The 17,431-nt window shown below is 50.2% G+C and overlaps 1 protein-coding gene across 1 annotated transcript in view; it reads right to left on the bottom strand.

Annotated features, from left to right (window-relative positions):
- Positions 1-1,640: 1,640 nt before the first annotated feature.
- Positions 1,641-17,431, bottom strand: part of GRIK3 (glutamate ionotropic receptor kainate type subunit 3) — a 106,194-nt gene continuing 90,403 nt past the window's right edge. The window contains exons 12-16 of the mRNA XM_038167397.2: positions 14,716-14,834; positions 11,859-12,076; positions 6,316-6,538; positions 5,832-6,082; positions 1,641-5,357 (exon numbers count right to left, since the gene is read on the bottom strand). Of these exons, the coding sequence (XP_038023325.1) occupies positions 5,163-5,357; positions 5,832-6,082; positions 6,316-6,538; positions 11,859-12,076; positions 14,716-14,834 (1,006 nt within the window). The 3' untranslated portion in view covers positions 1,641-5,162. The remainder of the gene's footprint in view (positions 5,358-5,831; positions 6,083-6,315; positions 6,539-11,858; positions 12,077-14,715; positions 14,835-17,431) is intronic.

A 17,431-nucleotide genomic window follows, 5' to 3' on the forward strand; every position in this document is an offset into this window, starting at 1 on the left:
CAGGAAAGCACTGCAGATGTATAATTACAGCCTTAAAATGCAATTTTGCTGAGCCAACTACAGGTTAAAAACCGTTTCCTCCTCTGAGCTGAAGATCTGAACCGTTTCAAGGTGCCTGTAGAAGAGGCGAGGGGCCTGGGCAGAGAAGCCTCTCGCGCTGTTCTGCTATTTTCTCCCTCTTTTGCCCAGCGGGACTAATTGGTGCTCAAAGGGACCGGATCGCCTTTCCTGGGAGCGCAATCTGTTGTCTGATTAATTATTCATGGGCAGCGTGATTGGCAGCTTTGAGGTGGTGCTGCACAGGCAGCGGAGGGTGATCCACTGACTGACAAGGTTAATTGCAGCCTGGCATTGGCGGCGATAACGATTTGTGTTGACAATTCCCGGGGCTGGCAGCGCAGTCGGGGTTTGCGGTGTGGGGCCCTGGCCTGCCCCGCGCCGTCCCCAGCACATGGCATCGGCCGGTTCCTCGCTCACGTGGAAGGGATTTTGCTCCCAGAAGCAGGTCTCCCGTGCTAAGCAATGTTGAAGAAGCTTTGCAAAGGCAGCGGTTGCTTTTACCTTTTTTTCCCCTTCTTTTTCACGTATTCGGTGCATATTGATCAGGGTTCAGAACACAAAGGAGAAACTCGGCTCTGGTCTGAGAGTCCTTCTTCGGCAGGAACGGCAAAGCTGCAGCTTTCCAGGGCACCCGAGTGAATGAGATGAGAAAGATTTATGAGGGTGACCCTTAAAAATAATTGAAATGGGAAGGAATTTTAAACAGGGGATGGGAAATGGCAACTTTTTGGGATTATTTAATAAGTGCACAACCACATTAGCAAGAATGCCTAAATCCTACCCAAAGTGCATCTCTGGGGCAGCGCCCGGCTCTTACAGTGATAAAGGGAGAGCTCGGGAGCACGAGGCTCTGGCTCTGTTTGTGTGGGTTATTTGCTTCTGTTCTCCTCAAACAGCTCAGCTCAGCTCTCTCCTACCTCCCATCCTGGAAACTGCACATTTTTTCTCCCCGCCTCAATATAATAAAGCAGAATCATAAAGATTTCACACTAATAAATGCTAGACTTCAGAGTGCTTTCAGCTTTTATCAAGCTAATAAGATTTTTGGCTTACAGCAAGAAGGAAAACAGGTGAGCAGTTGTTCTACCGACCTTGAAGCCTGCTGGGATCCTGCAGGCTTGTAGGGGGCTCTCAGGCTCAGGTGCACCTCCGGAATGAGGAATAAACCCACGGAGCCTCGGGAAAGACACGTCGGGGGAGTGCTTCTGCAGGTGGCTCTTCGGGGAACGGCCGAACCGACTCCTTTGGCTGCTGCCAGGCTCCTCGGGTACCCACGGGCAGCGGGAGCCTCGTCCCCTCCTGCAGGTTGAAGGGGAAGCAGAGGGCGGTCTTGGTGCTCCTCTCCACTGACCAAGTCAGTCCTCACCACCCCTAAACGAGCACAGGTCCCCTCCGGCGAGCAGCACCAGCAGCTCTTCTCCTGGGATGGTTGCGTTTGGTCCGGAATTGGGTCTTTTCCTGCTGGGTTTTTATGGCTGGTCACCGGGAGAGATGGGGATGTCGTGAACCGGCTTGGTTTTAGGGACCAGGTTTCAACCAGGGAAGAGGGAGGTGTTGAGCAGAAACAGGCACGAGCTTCATCGTTTTCTAGAAATGAATTTTTATTTAAAATTTAAAACCATATTACTTCATACAGCAAACTGTGCACTTTGATATATCACAGTGTCTTAAAAAGGAAAATAATCAGAATTTTTTCTTTTTTTTTTTTTGGAAATTTTATTTACATCAGCCTAGAATGATCAGCAAGTAACACAGTTACTATGAAACCAAAATTGTTACAAAATGTTTACAAAAAACTATATTCATAGAAATTCTGCATGTCCACAAAGGAAAATCCCCTGAATATCACGGAGACCAGTTTTTTTCCTTTTTTTATCCAACTTTTTTTCTGTTGTTGTTTGTGTTTTTTTACTTCTTTTTGTTCTTTTCTTGCTTTTTTTTGAGAAACATGTCAAAGAAAGGTACGGACAGCAAAGGGCTTCCCACGCCAGTGCCCGGCCAGCCCTGGGGCTGGGTCTTGTCCCAGTTTGTTCACACGTGCTGCAGGAATGCTCCCCGTGCACCGCTCAGGGGCTGTGGGTCCCCCTGTGGGACCTCCCAGAGCCCGCCAGTGCCCGCAGCCGGCTGAATCCTGCTCCCCACAGCACCTGTCCCGCAGGGGACAGCACTTGCCCAGAGCTGGAGCTGCTTCCCTTTGCATATTCACCTTCTTTGTGGATTTGTAGGCTCGCCGTTTGTACCCAACACTCGTTATTAAGTCTAAAGGGAAAAGCAACCCCAACGGAAGCCACCCGCTGCGTCCCTGCTCTGGCTTACAGGAGACCCAGGAGGAAGAAGCAGCGGTAAGGGACAGTGAACAGACATGGCAGCAGTTTAGACACAGTTTAATAGCCCAGACCTGCTTTTTGTCTTCCCTCCTCACTTTTTCAGTCCCTCTGCCCATCACGCCAAGAAAGAAACCACTTTCAGGAAGGCTGGAAGTTGGATGGTTCCAGGACAGGAGTCGCCGGCGGCCACAAACGGGGCACAGAGCAGCTTGCGAAAGGCTTCGGGGCTTCGGCATCACATCTGCCCCTTCCAAGGCTGCCCAGCTGCCGCTGCTCGTTGTCAGGCTCATCGCTGCTCTCCATGGAAAGCTGCTGCACTGCTTGCTCTGGGTGAAGCCCCTGGGCTGGGTTCAGCAGCACAGTGATTGCACATCCTCGGGGGCACTGCAGGAGGATGAGGTCAGGAACCCTCCCGGCGAGTGTTGCCCAGCTGCCCCCTGCCTGGCGGTGCCGACGATGCCGTGAGTCAAAGCCTTCAGTGACCAAAATCTCAAATAGCAAACCGTAACGGAGACGCATGAAGTGCTGATTTAGGGTCAGAGGAGAGGAGAGAGAGCAGGTTAACCTGCAAGGCTTCGTCTTGCTGGCGGATAGCACTAGTGGTTCCGGCCGCTCACCTGGCGCTCTGGGATGTTGGTGAGTAAAATGAGATCGAACTGGCGTCAGAGATGAACAAAGGGTGTTTATGGCGTTAGTGATATTTACTTATGTAAAAAGAATCTGCCGAGAAGCAAAATGGTTTTCAGTGGTGTTTTACTCTCAGGACATTTAAAGCCAATTTCAGGCTTTGTTTTTATCTCTGGCGTGATTGTAAAAATCCCTTTCTAAGAGCTTAGAAATCTGCAAAGACATCATAACCTCTGCTGCTCTGACAGGCGTAAGGATTGGTAAAGAAGTATGGAAAATACGTCAATAGCTTTGGGAAATTGCCACATTCCCCAATCCGTCCTCTGCTGTAGGTGTTTGGTCAGCAAACTGTGAAGATGATGATGCGCGTTGAGTTGGCAGCTTTCAACTCTGATTTTTCATGGTTTCTATGAAAAGGTGAAAATAAATGTAAATCCTTTGCATATCTTTACATGAGTCACAATATGACAACAAATCCAGCTTTTTTTGTTTCGGGTCGCTGTGCTGGTTCTTTACATCATGAAAAATGACATAAGGACAAATTGTGGTCTGTGATGGGGGGGAAAAAACAGAGATCTCCCCTTCAGCTCATTTGCTAATTCCAATCAGCTCCAAAGATAGCCTTCAAATAACTGAGACTGAGAAGGAAACAGGTGGGAAAATCCCCTGAACTGGGCTGCAGGCAGGTTTGTCCCTTGGGACCTAGACAAACCCTGCGGAAAGCCTTGTGGCTCGGGGCGTGGGGGTGTCCAGCAGTAGGGCGCTGTCATGTCTGCTAGGGAAGGAGGTTGCTCCTCTCATCAATGCCCGTGTTTGAAGCAGAGCTTTTAAGCACCTTGCAGTACTCCTTGGGACGTTCTGGGTTTCAATGGGCAGGGCTGTTTCTGTTGGTTTCATTTTGCAGATGGCTGGGGAGAAATTTATCCACAGAGGGACGGAGCGGCGCAGTGGCACTCGAGCCGTTGGGTCAGCAGAGGGGTCTTTGGTAATTCTGACGAGATCATCCGCAGGACCAGCCTCCTGGGTTGAGCAACCTGAAAATAAGAACACAGTCTGGGGAAGATGAAGATTTGGAAGATTTCTGCAAAAGATGTCAGCATGTTTGTGTGAATGGCATGGAGATGCTGCCAGCGAGGCTGCGGGTCACCAGGCAGGGCGAGGGGGTGTCAGGTTTGGCGCACACAGTGCTGTTTGTCCTGGGCCAGCCCTGGCCCTGCAGGCTGAGGCTTCGCCTCGCAGGTCTCTGGTGCCACGTGGAGCATTTAGTCCTAAACCACGCGTACTGTCCTCTCCTGGTCTGAGTGTGATCGCGACAGAGCCGCAGTGTCACTGTGGGCTGGCGTTGGGGTGCTTGCACTCAGAGGTGGCACAGTCCCCATGCACATGGTCCCGTTCCTGGCCGGGACTCCGGTCACTCGAGCTTGCTCTCCCCTTCAGGGTTGACCATCTCGGGTCTCCTGATGAGCATTTCTTTTGCCTTCTCCCTCCAGGCCCCAGCATGGACTTCGTGCTGTGGTGACTCCAGCCAGCACGGCCGGGGGGCAAAGGGCCACCACGAGCTGTGTCGATGTAGGGCGCAGCCTGGAGCATCGCAGAGCTTCGCAGGTGCTTTTCCCGTTCCTGGCCAGCGTGCCCTAAATGTGTCGTGTCCGTCACTTTGGGATGGGTGCTCACTCGGACCGTTGCTCACTCCACACCCGGAGGGGCAAAGTGTTTCTTTTTATTGCCATGCTAAAGAAGCCTTGCTCAGGGGCTCCTCGTTACCCACCGAGGGTCAGTTTGGCTCAATTCGTTTTTGCCTCCGTGTGTTCGGTATGTAAACATCAGACTCCTGGATGGTAGTGTGTTTGGACTCCATGAGGCCTGGAGGATCTAAGCTGTAAAAAAATAAAGAACGGAAAATAACAAAAATGAAACGGAAAAGCCCCAAGACCCATGTTACAGTCCGTGCTTTGCAGTTGGTGCTTCTGTGCCGGTGATTGATGCAGCTGTGTTTTAAAGGCCTTGATCTTGAAATGAACCAAACCAAGCTTTTTTTTTCTCTTTTTTTTTCTTTTTTTTTTTTTTTAATCCTTTCTTCCCTAGTTAAGAGTGCATCCAGCTTTGACTGACGCGATTCCTTCCCTCCCGCCCCCCAGGTCCCATTCCCTAGGGAAACACGGGCGTCAATCCGGTGTTGCAGGTCATGTTGTCCTTCCCTGGCAGCCGGCGGTCGTTGAAGGTGTGCATGTTGATCACGGCGTCCGTCTTCACCATGACGGGGGGCTGGGGCTTGTGCTTGACCCGCCGCTGGCAGGTGAGCGACAGCCGGATCTCATCAGCCATGGCACTGCAGAAGGAGCGCTGGGGAGAAATGGGGACAGAAAACACTGTTACTGGACAAAAAGCACTGTTATCACCCCAAAAAGCACCATTATCACCCCAAAAAGACTGTTATCACCCCAGAATATGCCACTCGTCTCTGCTTGAGCAGGAGGCTGCTGAAGCTAGGCTCTGCAGAGGGCAATCACAAGGTTTGGGCTGCGTTTAAAGCATCGGCTGTGCTTGGTGGGACTTCAGTGGGCCTCTGGCTGACCCTCTGCTTTGGGAAGAGCTGTGCCTTTGACATGCTAAACCGTGCCAAAAGGCAGAGCTGGGGGTGCCTGTTGGAGTGCCGCTGCTCTGGGTGCTCCCTGCTGGCTGGCTGCTGGAGTCTGCTGGGTTTGTGAGTCAGGGGTAGCAAATCCTGCGGGCTTGTTGGGGGCAGGTTTCCTTTACCTATCTAATTCCAGTTTGCTTTGCTTTGTGGTGGTGCAGGGAGGCGGAGGGGATCGGTACCTGCTCGCGCTCTGCTGTCTTGCGCAGCTTGTAGATGAACTCCACCATGGCCACGAAGACTGAGAGCACCAGGCCTGCTGCCAAAACGATGAAAATCCCACCGATGTTCTGGATGCCCAGAGCGCTGGCCTCCTTGTTCTCATCCTCAGGGCAGCCGTTGCCCCGCCACCACTTCTCCTTCATCACGTGCAGCTTGTCCTCCTCCTGCAGCTGGAGGATGGCGATGGTGATCTTGTCCCGGTACGGGGAGCCTGCGGAGGGGGGACACCAGTACACACAGATGGGAAAGTCAGGCAAAAATCCCACCAAGTAGGGACTTTGTCTGTTGGGAGGGCTGCTCAGACATCCCTGCAACAGGCAGACAGTGTGAGCTTGGGTATTTGGAAATGGAGAATTGGGAGTGGGTTATGTGATCCCACCCGCTGTATGTCTGCTGAGCAGCCCCCCTCCTGGGCTACCTACAGACCCCCCCAGTGCCCCTTACCCATGGGAGTCCCAATGCCGTAGCCTTTGGAGTCGATGAGCCCCCCGATCTGAGTCAGGTTGCAGTTCCTCTGGGTGATGTACTCGATGGTGGTCGACTCCATCAGCAGGGCGTAGTCGGCCGTGAGCGTTCGCTGGATGCCCTCCTCGTTGCTTTTCACCAGTGCCGTGGGTTTGCTGCTCATGAAGGCCCACATTTTTTCAAACGTGGAAATTTTGGATTTCTGGAAAAACAATACCCCCCATCCCCAAAATACAAATTAATAGCCTATTTGCGGCAAAAGATGGTCTTTTTATAATAAATAGATAAATTCCAGTTTGAGAACAGGCTCCCTAATAGGACCATTGCCAGTATGCCATGTCTTAAATACCTCTCTGCTTTCACTGCCCACTAATGTGTGGCATCAAATTGTCATTAAAAGAGACAGATTCCAGCACACTTCACCTTATGCAAATAAATGCTCAGCAAAAAGAGTCACAGCTCTGCAGACCAGGAGCTGTAGGTGGAACTGAACTATTCCTCCGCTTCAGCAAGGCCCTGCTGTGATGCCCTGCAGACCTGCTGGTGTGACAGGCTATCAGTATATCTGCTTGAATGTATTAGTTTCCTAACCAGAATTTTGCTTACCCTGTAATGTTTCTGCACAATGAGAGAAGACAGGCAACATTTCAGAGGGCATGTTTTTCTCCCTCTCACACACTCTATTATATTTTTGTCTTTCCCCAAGCATCACAAGGAAACATGTCTCCTCTGAGATATGTGCAACTGCCAAACAAATTTAACATATCCACGTAAACAGAGGCTTAGAAATATTCAAGAAGATTGTCTTACGGCTAAAAATAAACATGGACATTCTTCCACTATCAGTAGGCATTGTGTTAGAAAAGGGGGGATGTGTTGTCTAGCTTGCTGCTCATATGAATGTTTTTTTCTTCTAGAAATGTGTTGGGTGAGAATATGGATATTTTATATCTTTCCACAACACTTTGAATGTAGCATTTATCTACGGCCACATTCTGAATTGTCCCTGTGTAGGCTGTTGCTGTGTAGTCCCTCATCGTGCTTGATATATTCCAAATGCTTTGCCTAGCCACCTCCTTCTCTCAGTGTGTCTAACAAACGTACTATTATGGACCCGTTTCTTGCTGGTTAAAATTCATACTTGCTATAATCCACTTGATGAACCTGCAGCTCTGGAGCAAACTGCATTCAAGAGGCAGGATAATCTCCTTCACTCGAAAATCCGGTCCAGTGCCTGTAAGGTAGATTTGTGGCATCTATCAAGCCTCAAAGAGCAGCAAGAAATGTAGCCTCCAAAAGGATTATTAAATATCTGTGCATTACGATGGGTAATTGAAATGAATAGCATCCTCGACTTGCTGATAACGACTTGTTTAACATTTATATAGTTCGGATCAGAGGCCTCTGGGTTCACTGGCTCTCCCTTTTGCTCTTTCTCTTCCTGCATTTAATGCTCCTCGGGTGTTGACACAGGGCTCTTAAACAACATCAGTGTTCTCCCAGTTTAAAGCACAGAGCAAAATAAACTGGCAAAAAATCAATAGGCTGCATTTAGTGAAGCTAATAGGACTTGCATGAGGCATTGTAGCTCTTCAGGCAACTTAAATTACATGAGACAGGGCTCCCTGGAACAGAAAAAACACTTTTCTCTTCTTAACTCACTCCCTTTGACCTGCTCCAAGGACTTAATTGTGTTCTGGGATGCCAGGATGAGCGCTGCTTTCGAAGCTCCGCCACGGCTCGGGGTGTGTGGGCTGGGGCAGCAGCCTCCCCGCAGCGAGAGCTGCTTGCAGGACCACGGAGCCAGTGGTGAGCACACCCTGCCCTAGCAGTTCCCATCCCAGTCCTCCTCATGGCCTTGTGTCTCCCCGCAGTGGGTGCCGCTGCTTGCTTTGGCCTCGTCTTCCCCAGAGAGAAGGATGTGGTCACTTGTGTTGGCAAGGGCAGGTCGAACCCACAGAGAAGGTGAGGCGATGCAGGCTCTCTCTGTTGTCTGAAACCTGCCACCACCTCCTCAGAATTTATTTCCCATTCATTTCTTTAACTTGGCTACCGGGAGATAAGAGCGCTTCTTTCCAAAGTACAAATCCGCCAGCTGTAATTCTCAGTGCGGGACTAGCAGGTTGATGGACGCGCCTATTTGTTAAAAGTCCAATTTAGGAGCAATTGCCAGTCATCGGGAGAGCAGTCATCAGTCAAAAATTGCAAGAGCAACTCTGGGGAGCGTGTGGTGCTCCAGCTCCCAGCTCCTTCCTGCAAGCTGCAGCCACGATCCGTTTTGTGCTTATCAGGGAGCAAAGTTGCTCCTTCCTCCCTTCCCTCTTCAGCTCCTCGGCCGTACTTCAGAGGTGGCCGTTTACTTATGGGAACGGGGATGATGGCACCTGGGAACATACCGCTCAGATAGGCAAAACCATCTTCATTAGGCATAACAACTCATTAGTAGTAAATTAATTGCCAGTAAGGAATGCACATAAATTGTGTTGATGTCGCCGGGCTCTTTTTGGACATTTTATTTTGCAGGACCTCTGTTTTTATGGCTCGTCATCTACCTGAAAAAAAATCCTCTCTGGGGTTTGTTACTGGTGTGAACTGGCATTTGCGGTGCGGTGGCTAGGTGCACATTTCATCTCGATGGAAGCAACACGTGCTGCTGTGGGCTGTATACAAGGAGGTGAGGTGGTGCGAGGCAGCGAGCCCTTGTGGGATGCCCTGGCTCCCCTGCCCCATGGGATCCTCGCTTTGCTGCCCAGGGCAGATGAAGAGAACCCGCAGGGTGGCTCTGAGATGAATCCCCCGAGAGCAGTTCCATCGGCAGCTCCCCAGCGCTGGGAATCGCGCAGATCATTGCTAATAAGCGGGGGCGGTGGCTGAAAGCTGTTAATCACCGCCGGGGTTCACACCAGGGGGTTGTGTCTCCTGCTTGCACCTCGCCCACTGACTCGTCCGAGTTTTGGCCAGGGTAAAATAACGTCCGAATCTGGGCCTTGAGACAGCATCTGAATCAGCCCCTGCCCTGGTGCCAAGTGAAACGCGTGTAGGGAAGGCTGAGCACCAGCCCCTCGGAATGCAGCAAAGGCACTGAGAACGCCTTCAAGCTCATTCTTTAGAGTCACAGCTCAGAAGCTGTCTTTAATAACCAATGCTTCAAGACCAGTCACCCAAATAAATTAATGGAATAGTTTAGAGGAGCCAATATAAGGCATCTTGCCAAGACATATATGCTTTTTTATCAGTGAAATTGGCAAGAAAGTAACTTTCAGGCTTACGATTTTCAATTCCAGCCTGTATGAAAAAATAAATTGATTTGCACCGACTGAAGATACTTACTCTTGAGGATTTAACATTTCTGTACAAGTGAATATATATGTACACACATCCACACACTCTCACACCCGTACGCCAAACGACACATTAAACCCAGCATTTGTTCAGAGCGAGAGAGCATCTTCTGCAAGATATGAAGGATTCCTGGCATGATTTGCCATGAAAGCTAGATGCTGCTCCTAAATTAATTGATCTGTTTATTCCTGTAACTCAATCTGCATTGCCAGAGAATAAATAGCTTCTCAAAAGTTCTTTTCATGAAGTCGAAGTCTGCCAGTGCAGCTAGGAAAAGGCTGGCTTCTGCTTCCCCTTTGCCGTAGGTGGTGGGGCCGCACGGGCGAGCCCATGGGGCCGCGTTGGCACACCCATGGACACGGCCCTGGCTTGGCCCACAGGAGAACTTCTGCAGGGATACGATGGGCTCAGCACGAGCCTTCCACCAGCCCTCCACCAGGCAGCAGAACCGTTCGGCGTTTTGGGACCATGCTTTCCACTGGGGTTTCTCCAACACTGAGCATGAGGTCGGTCACTGCTCTGCACCCACTGGGACCTTCGTGCTCTGGGGGGGCATCTCTGACAGTGTGACGCCCGAACCCGCCGCAGGATTTGTCCGGTGATATCACCAAGGACTCGCTGCGGGGTGGGGGGATGCTTGGGGAAGCCTTAAATCGCTCTCCCCTATTTCCTGTGCACAAGGGACAAGTGAGCATGGCATCCCACACAAGTGCTCCCACTGTACCAGTAATTGAACGCTTGTCAGAGGGGACATCCCTGATAATTCATCTCCAAACAGCAATAATAATAAAACAGCAAAAGGAAAATACGCTGCGTCAATAAACCCTGCCAAATGCCCGTTAGGAGCCCGAGGAATGATTCTGATGGATAATGATAGGAAGCAATAAAGATGCTACGGCCTTGATGACTTAAAAAAAAAAGAAAAAGATAGAGTTTCCTTTTATTTCCATATAAAACTCTTATTGGAAAGGGTACTTAAAGCACACCAGTAAAAGTCAGCCTCCTCCTACAGCTGCTGTGGGTTTGGATGGCAGCGTGAGGCAGCTGGCCCTGCCGCAGACAAACGTGGTGCCCCAGCTCTGCAGTGAGCAAGCAGCAGCCTGCTCTTCCCTGCAATATTTGCATTTCCCGGATTAATTAAAGATCAAACCAAACAAACCCCTCCATGCATCTTTACCGGGCTGTGTTGCTGCCTATCACAATAAGCATGGAGGGGAGCGTGGCTCCTTCACCGAGTCATGGCCAAGGAGAGTTCCCCAGGGGCTGCTCAGCCCCCAGAGCCTGCACCGTGCACCACGGCCTTGCTTTAAACCTGAATTCCCCTCAGAGCCAGGGTGCTCATTGCTAGGTTAATCACCCCTCAATTCTAGTCCTTTTTTGTCTCTTTTTGAGAAGTGTGTTTTTACAGGCCAGCTGTGGTTCCAAAGGTGTCTTTAACTTTCCCAGTTTCTTTCAGTTTTTCAGGCAGTAGTGAAATAATGAGTGTCCTTAGCACCTTCCTCCGCTCTGTTGACTAACTTGGGAAACCTCGCTTTAAGCAGAAGAAATAAACGTAGTCTGAGTGTGATGCATTGGTGGTGTTAGCTCACATTGGTTTCAGAGATAAATAAAACCTGGCTATGTTAATGTGGATACCTAAAAGGACAGACAAGATACTTCAGCTCTAAAATGCCCCGAGCCCTTTGCAGCATGTGTCCAGGCTGTTTTTGTTTGCTCTCTGCCCCTGCAGACAGAGAGCCCTCGGGGGCTCCATGCATTTTTTAGTGCAGACACAGGATAGAAATGGCAGTGGGTGGGATGCAAAAATAGGGGCGATGCATAAGGAATGGAAGAGTTTTCTGTAGGGCTTTAACATAAGATTCACCTGTCCTGTTCTGCCTAATGCGTGCTTCATTTTGGGTGTCTGAGTGAATGCTGGGTACAGTCCCCAGAGCTGCAAAATCACCGTGATTTTATAACTGTGACCAGTTAGCTACTGGGAGAGGGGGATTTAGCTGTGATATGAATCTAGGCAAGCTAAGCTGACGGATCGAGGTGTTAACAGAGATGGGAGACAGAAGCAACCTGCTTCTGCAGTGGTGCCTTAAGAGGCTTTTTGTCTCTGGTCTTGTTCTCGCTCCTGTTGGCCAGGCAGGGCTGCGTCTCTGCCAGGCTGGTGGAAAGCCTGTGCCAGGGCTCACCTTGAAGAAGGTCATGGTAGCTCCATCCTTCACTGCTCCGTACTCTATTTTGGTCTGCTTTGCCAAGTCGTCTGCCGAGTCGATGGGGGATTCCATCCTCTCCACCGTCAGGAAGGCGGCAAGGTTGGCCGTGTAGGACGAGATGATAATTAGGGTGAAGAACCACCATATGCCACCAATAATCCGTGTAGACAGAGCTTTGGGCATCAGCTCTGAGCCTGGGGTGGGAGAGGGAGTGGGAGGGAAGAGGAAACAAAAGCGAGAAAGGATGCGTTTTATACGTACGTGGGTACATTATATACATATGTACAGATGAAGGATTAGGTTTCACTGTCAGACTGCAACAGCGACGCAATTAAAGCCAACTGTTTTCGAGGCAAATTATCCAGACATCTTGCATGCAAGAAAATCAGTGGTTGTTTTTTTTTTGTAGCATTCACAGAAAAACCCTCTCCCTTTAATGCTGACCTTGGGTACAGTGCACAATTTACAGGAAACATTCAAACTGAAGTAATTAACTAGGCAGCTTTTATGAGATTTAAATAGCAAGCCATTTATGAACTTTTATGAGTGTTTTGTCCAGCCATTTAAAAAGTGCTTTGCTTTTATATGGATTACTTTTCAAAGGACTCACTCTAGGGAGTGTGTTCAAATACACATGATTTAAAAAAAATCAAACAGTGAGAGAAAGGAACTATCAGGGTCCAGTGCTTTGAATAGTGGTTAGAAGTAGGGAAGCTGGAGATGTTGCAGCATAAAAGGTGTATAACAGGTCTGGAGTGACTTTTATTGAGCAGACATGAAGGACTAAATGGGTTGTGCTATTTTTGTAATCACCCAAGACACCTTTTAAAGCCAGAAAAGAGCTCTGGGTTTAAAACAACTGCATTCAGAGGATATATCCAACCTGGAATTTGCAACAAAGATAAGGCTTGGCAAAGCAATTTCAGGCAGTGTGGCATTAAAGCTTAGTGTGGAGCACAGCTTTTCTCCCATCTGAGTGCAGCAAGGAGGCACCGGGAAGCAGAGGAGCCTTGGGTCTCAGCGCTGTTTTAGTTCTTCTCAAGATCCTGCTCCTTTCCCATTCCATCTCTTGCCCTTTGATGCATTGCAAGGTGTGACATCAGTCTGGCTTTGAAATATTTTTCTTCTTAGATGCAGAATAGACTTAAAAAGAATGCGGCTCTTTTCATTTCTAAGCATCTGATAAGAGGATGATTCATCGCGCTAAACCACCCTGCTGGGAGCTGTCACTGTCCATCAGGGCAGCAGATCTGGGAAGCCTGTGCCACGCTGCAACAGGAGGAGCACGGAGCCCCAGCACTGTGCACGCCGCCAAGCCAGCGCTGCGGGTCCTTTACTCCTTGGCCGTGACTGCCCAGACACGATAAATCAAAGTGTGACAAGCGTTGCTCATTTTCCACTTATTTCCGTTTCTGGATTTTCTGCAGTTAGATCACAGCAGAGTTTTGCTCCTCGTTCAGCACCGCTCTCAAGCTCACCCTGTGCTGTCTTCCCCACGGATTTATGCTGCTCCTTGCACCTCTCCATGTGCTCTGTCCCATCCGTGTACACGGCCACCATCGTATCCCTGTCCCGTTCTGGAGGTCCCTGCCGTGGTGATGTCCTATACCAGCAGCACGAGAAGCATTTGGTCTTGCCTGCAGTGAGGGCCAGGCCGACCTGTCTGGCGAATCTCCTTGTGACCCGCCTTGTCTGGGGGTCATTTCCCAGTGTGCAGAATGACCAGAAAAGGATAAAATGACCAGAATGACCAAAATGGCCAGACTGACCAGAAGAGGATAAAAACAGGGACAGATCAGACGGCAAGAAGCCCTGTCTTCTGTAAAGTGGCTTTAAAGCAGAGCCAGTCAGGACAGAGATCCTGAATTAGAGCAAATTGCTTGAATTAATGGGAGCAGAAATGCACAGAGCCTGTGGGATGTGGCTATTTGGGGGATTCAGACAGCCGAGGGGGGCTCAACCAGCATTTCTCTGCGGGGCACGGAGTGCGGGTGCTGCTCTGCACACAGCAGCAGTGCACGTGCAGACACGCCGCCTCTCCATCATCTAGCAGCGTGTTCCAGATGGCAGACTCTGGAGCTGCTCCTTCTGACACCTGCCAGAGCGTGCACACATCATTAATAGTAATTATTGGTAGTGGGGCACCTGTGTGCGGGCAGCCAGCTGCAGCTGGGTGAGCGATGAGCCTGTGCCCACAGACATGGGGCGAGCTGCTGGGCTGGGGCTTTGACCCACGGAAAGCACAAAGAGAGGCAGGTGCTAAAAATAAAAATAAAAAAAGTGTGAGATGCTCCAGCCTGCTCTCCCACAGAAGAAATCTGATGGTGTTCCTGGCACAGAAAACCTCGGATGCTTCGGATGCTTCTCCTGGGGGGCTGCAGGCAGGGCTCAGCCCCACACACGTCCCTCTGTTCCTCCATCCTAGCAGAGGAGAAGCAGCTCCAGGTGAGCAGATAGCAGCAGACAGAGCCACCGGGCCCTCCTGAGCTGCAGACCACCGTGGGTTCCCCCTGGTGAGGTCAGTTCTTGGAGCCCGTGGGCTCCAGGGGTGCCGGCACCCCAGTGCTGCCTGTGGCAGCCGCCCCCTCTCGCACAGCTCGGTGCTGACCGTGCCTGCTCGGAGCCAGCCCCGCTGCCCTGCACCGTGATAACTGCACGAGGCGGGTGCCACCGGTATTCTTTTTGCAGCCGCTGCTTGGTTTTGACAGGCGCAAAGATGTTTTATCTTGTTCCTGTCACCAATAAATTAAATTTTGCATTCAAAAAGCCACAACAACAGGCCGGTGGTGGTGAAGTGGCAGCAGGGCATGCGGGGAGGAGCCGCCCACCATACCTTGCTGCATCAGCGCGCCCATCCCGAACCAGAAGCTGTTGAGCAGGGTGAAGTTATTCTCCACGATGTCCGACCCGGGGTTGCAGGGATGAGCGTCGTACCACTCATACGGGCTGAACCTGTGATGGCACAAGGAAAGAGAGAGCTCGTTAGTCAGGATGAGGCATCAGACCCTAAAGGGCCAGGAGAAAAACTGGAATACATCTGGTGCTGCTGCACAGGGCACGCTGACCCTTCAGGTGTGCGGCTTGTTAAGGAAAGGTAAATTCAGCCACGATTTTTGGAAGTGCCCAGCGTGGCTGGAAGCCCCATGTTCCACACTGCAGACAGTAAGGAAACCTGGGGGGAGCCAGGTCTTTCTTTGAGGTGTTTCGGGTTGCTTCTCCAAAGCCTTTGGTCTCTGCTGATGTCCTGCTCAGCACCACACCACCCAACAGCAACCAGTGCACGCAGTGGTGGGCAGGATGTGTTCAGGGCACGTGGGCATCTGTGTGAGATTTCACTAGGCGAGAAGACGAGCTCGCCACCAGCCTGACAAGCATAAATTCTGCATGTTGAGGCATCGGCACAGTGGGAATTGGTGTGGGTTCACCGTGGGCTGCTGCAATGCTCGGACCCTGGAAGAGCAGGCATTCAGCAGGGGGCATGTTTTCACGGACAGCCCGGCAGTTCTTGGGCAAAACAGAGGGAATTTTCTCTGCTCATCTCCCTGTGAATCCTGCCTGCAACGGGCATGTGAGCACCGCCTGGAATACAGCTCTTAGCCAGGATCCGGGGAGGATGCTCATCAGGATAGATGCTAATGTTTTTAGAGCTGTTTGTTTGCGTTTTCTTAGAGTCCCAAATTTTGCGCAGATTAAATTAAAAACATAATTGGCATAATTGCTTTTGAACCAGGCATTAATTATCATCTCCGCTTCCTTCTGAAATCCCTGTAGCTTCACAACAGCCCTTTCTCCAAGCCCAACCCCCAGTTCGTATTAGGAGCCATTGCTCTGTGCAATCCTCTGCCAGGCGTGCTGCTGCTCAAGGGGATGTCTTGTCACTTAACTTCCCAGGTGTCCTCTGGCAGCCGGTTGGAAGCATTGGGAGAACAGAACAACAGCTCTCAGACGCTCCTCCTGGAACTCCCCCAAACAAACAGTTACCCCTAATCTCTGCTTTCCACGCACACTCACGCTGTGGACCTTCTTGCAGAACCCATAAAATGGTGAATGAGCAATCAGCCATCATGGCACAGAGCTCATGTATCCCCAGAGAGGTTTGGATGGGCTCGGGCTGCACCCTAACAGCCTCACTTGTTCACCATCCAGACCGCCTGCCTCCCCGTGCTTCTTAAAGTAAGGGAAAATTGGAGAGGAAAACAAAAATTAGGCTGTTTTGAGACCTTGCCTTATGTGCTGCTTAGTCCTTTAAACCTGCTGTAAATTTATGCCGGAGGTGTATAAAGGATGGCGCCTAAGCCCTGTCTATTGAATAAAGGCAGAGTTCAAGAATTAGATGAAAACTTTATCGGGCTGCCAGTGAAAGAGTGTGAGATGGAAAGGGAATTGGTAAGATCAAATGAGCCTGACAAGATGACACACTGAAGAACTTCAAGGTCTCTGAGTGAGAACCTACTGGTGCTGCTCAAATTATAGAGAAATATTCAGAAAACTGCAAAGCAGCAACAGTCGTCAGTGCTTGAAAAGCTGGTGGGACCATTAAAGGAAACAGAGGGGTAATGAAGGAAGAAGTGAGCGGAGCTCGATGACCCCATGCAGCTGGAGCCATAATAAATGGGGGCTGTTCCGGATTCACCTTGGGCTGGCTTCCCTCTTCCGCAGGTGCAAACAGGGGCTGAGAAATATTTCATCAAAAAGTGCGATTATTTTCCTGTCTCCTTTTGGCAGGGAAACGGGAGCATTTCAAAGAAGGTTTAGTTAAAGATGAGATCTAACACAAAACACTTCTGAGCCTAAATTGCATCCCCGGAGAAATCTGCTATGGACGACCCAGTCCTTGTTTCAATTAAGAGGAACGGCAATGCCCCAGCCCTGGTGAACACCAGAAGGGGTTCGGCTGTGATTTGAAGGCCCTGTGAGTCCGAGACCAGGTGATAATTCACGACAGCCAGAGCCACCAGACAGACCCCATGAAACCCCTGATGTGGGTGCTTGTGGTGCCCAGGTGGCTGGAGCAGAAAGGATAAGCAAGAAGGCTGATTAAAAGGAGAGATGGATCAAAGACATCCTTTGCCTGCCTCTAAATAGTCCCTAAGTTGGTTTTAAGTGGCGTTGACCTATGATTATAGCATCAGCAGAGGACTCCGGTGCCTAGTTCAGGAGACTCACGTCTCTGAATTATGGCTTTGCTATTTTGGCTGTGGTTTTCTCCTGAGGGTTGGATTTGAGAGGCCTCGCTGGGGTCAGAGCAGATATTGTTTCAATTACTTCTGGATGTAATAAATATGCCCCATATCTTCCCCGTGAAATCTCCTGCTCTCCATCTCCGTGTGTTAAGAGAGATTCCTGCAGAACCTTAATTACACCAAATACTTGATGTTCTTTAGGAGAATATGAAGACAGAAGAAATGTCAGGAGCAAAGCATGTGAAAAAGAAACTGTAACGGCAGTGTTTTAGAGACTCTATTTCAGCCCCAAAGCAGCCTGACGGGAAAAAAATGTTATATTACCTCGTAACTGCTGCGATGTAAGAAAGACATGAATCGTGCTGC

This window comes from Anas platyrhynchos, chromosome 24 (assembly GCF_047663525.1).
Source record: "Anas platyrhynchos isolate ZD024472 breed Pekin duck chromosome 24, IASCAAS_PekinDuck_T2T, whole genome shotgun sequence".
Classification (NCBI taxonomy): domain Eukaryota; kingdom Metazoa; phylum Chordata; class Aves; order Anseriformes; family Anatidae; genus Anas; species Anas platyrhynchos.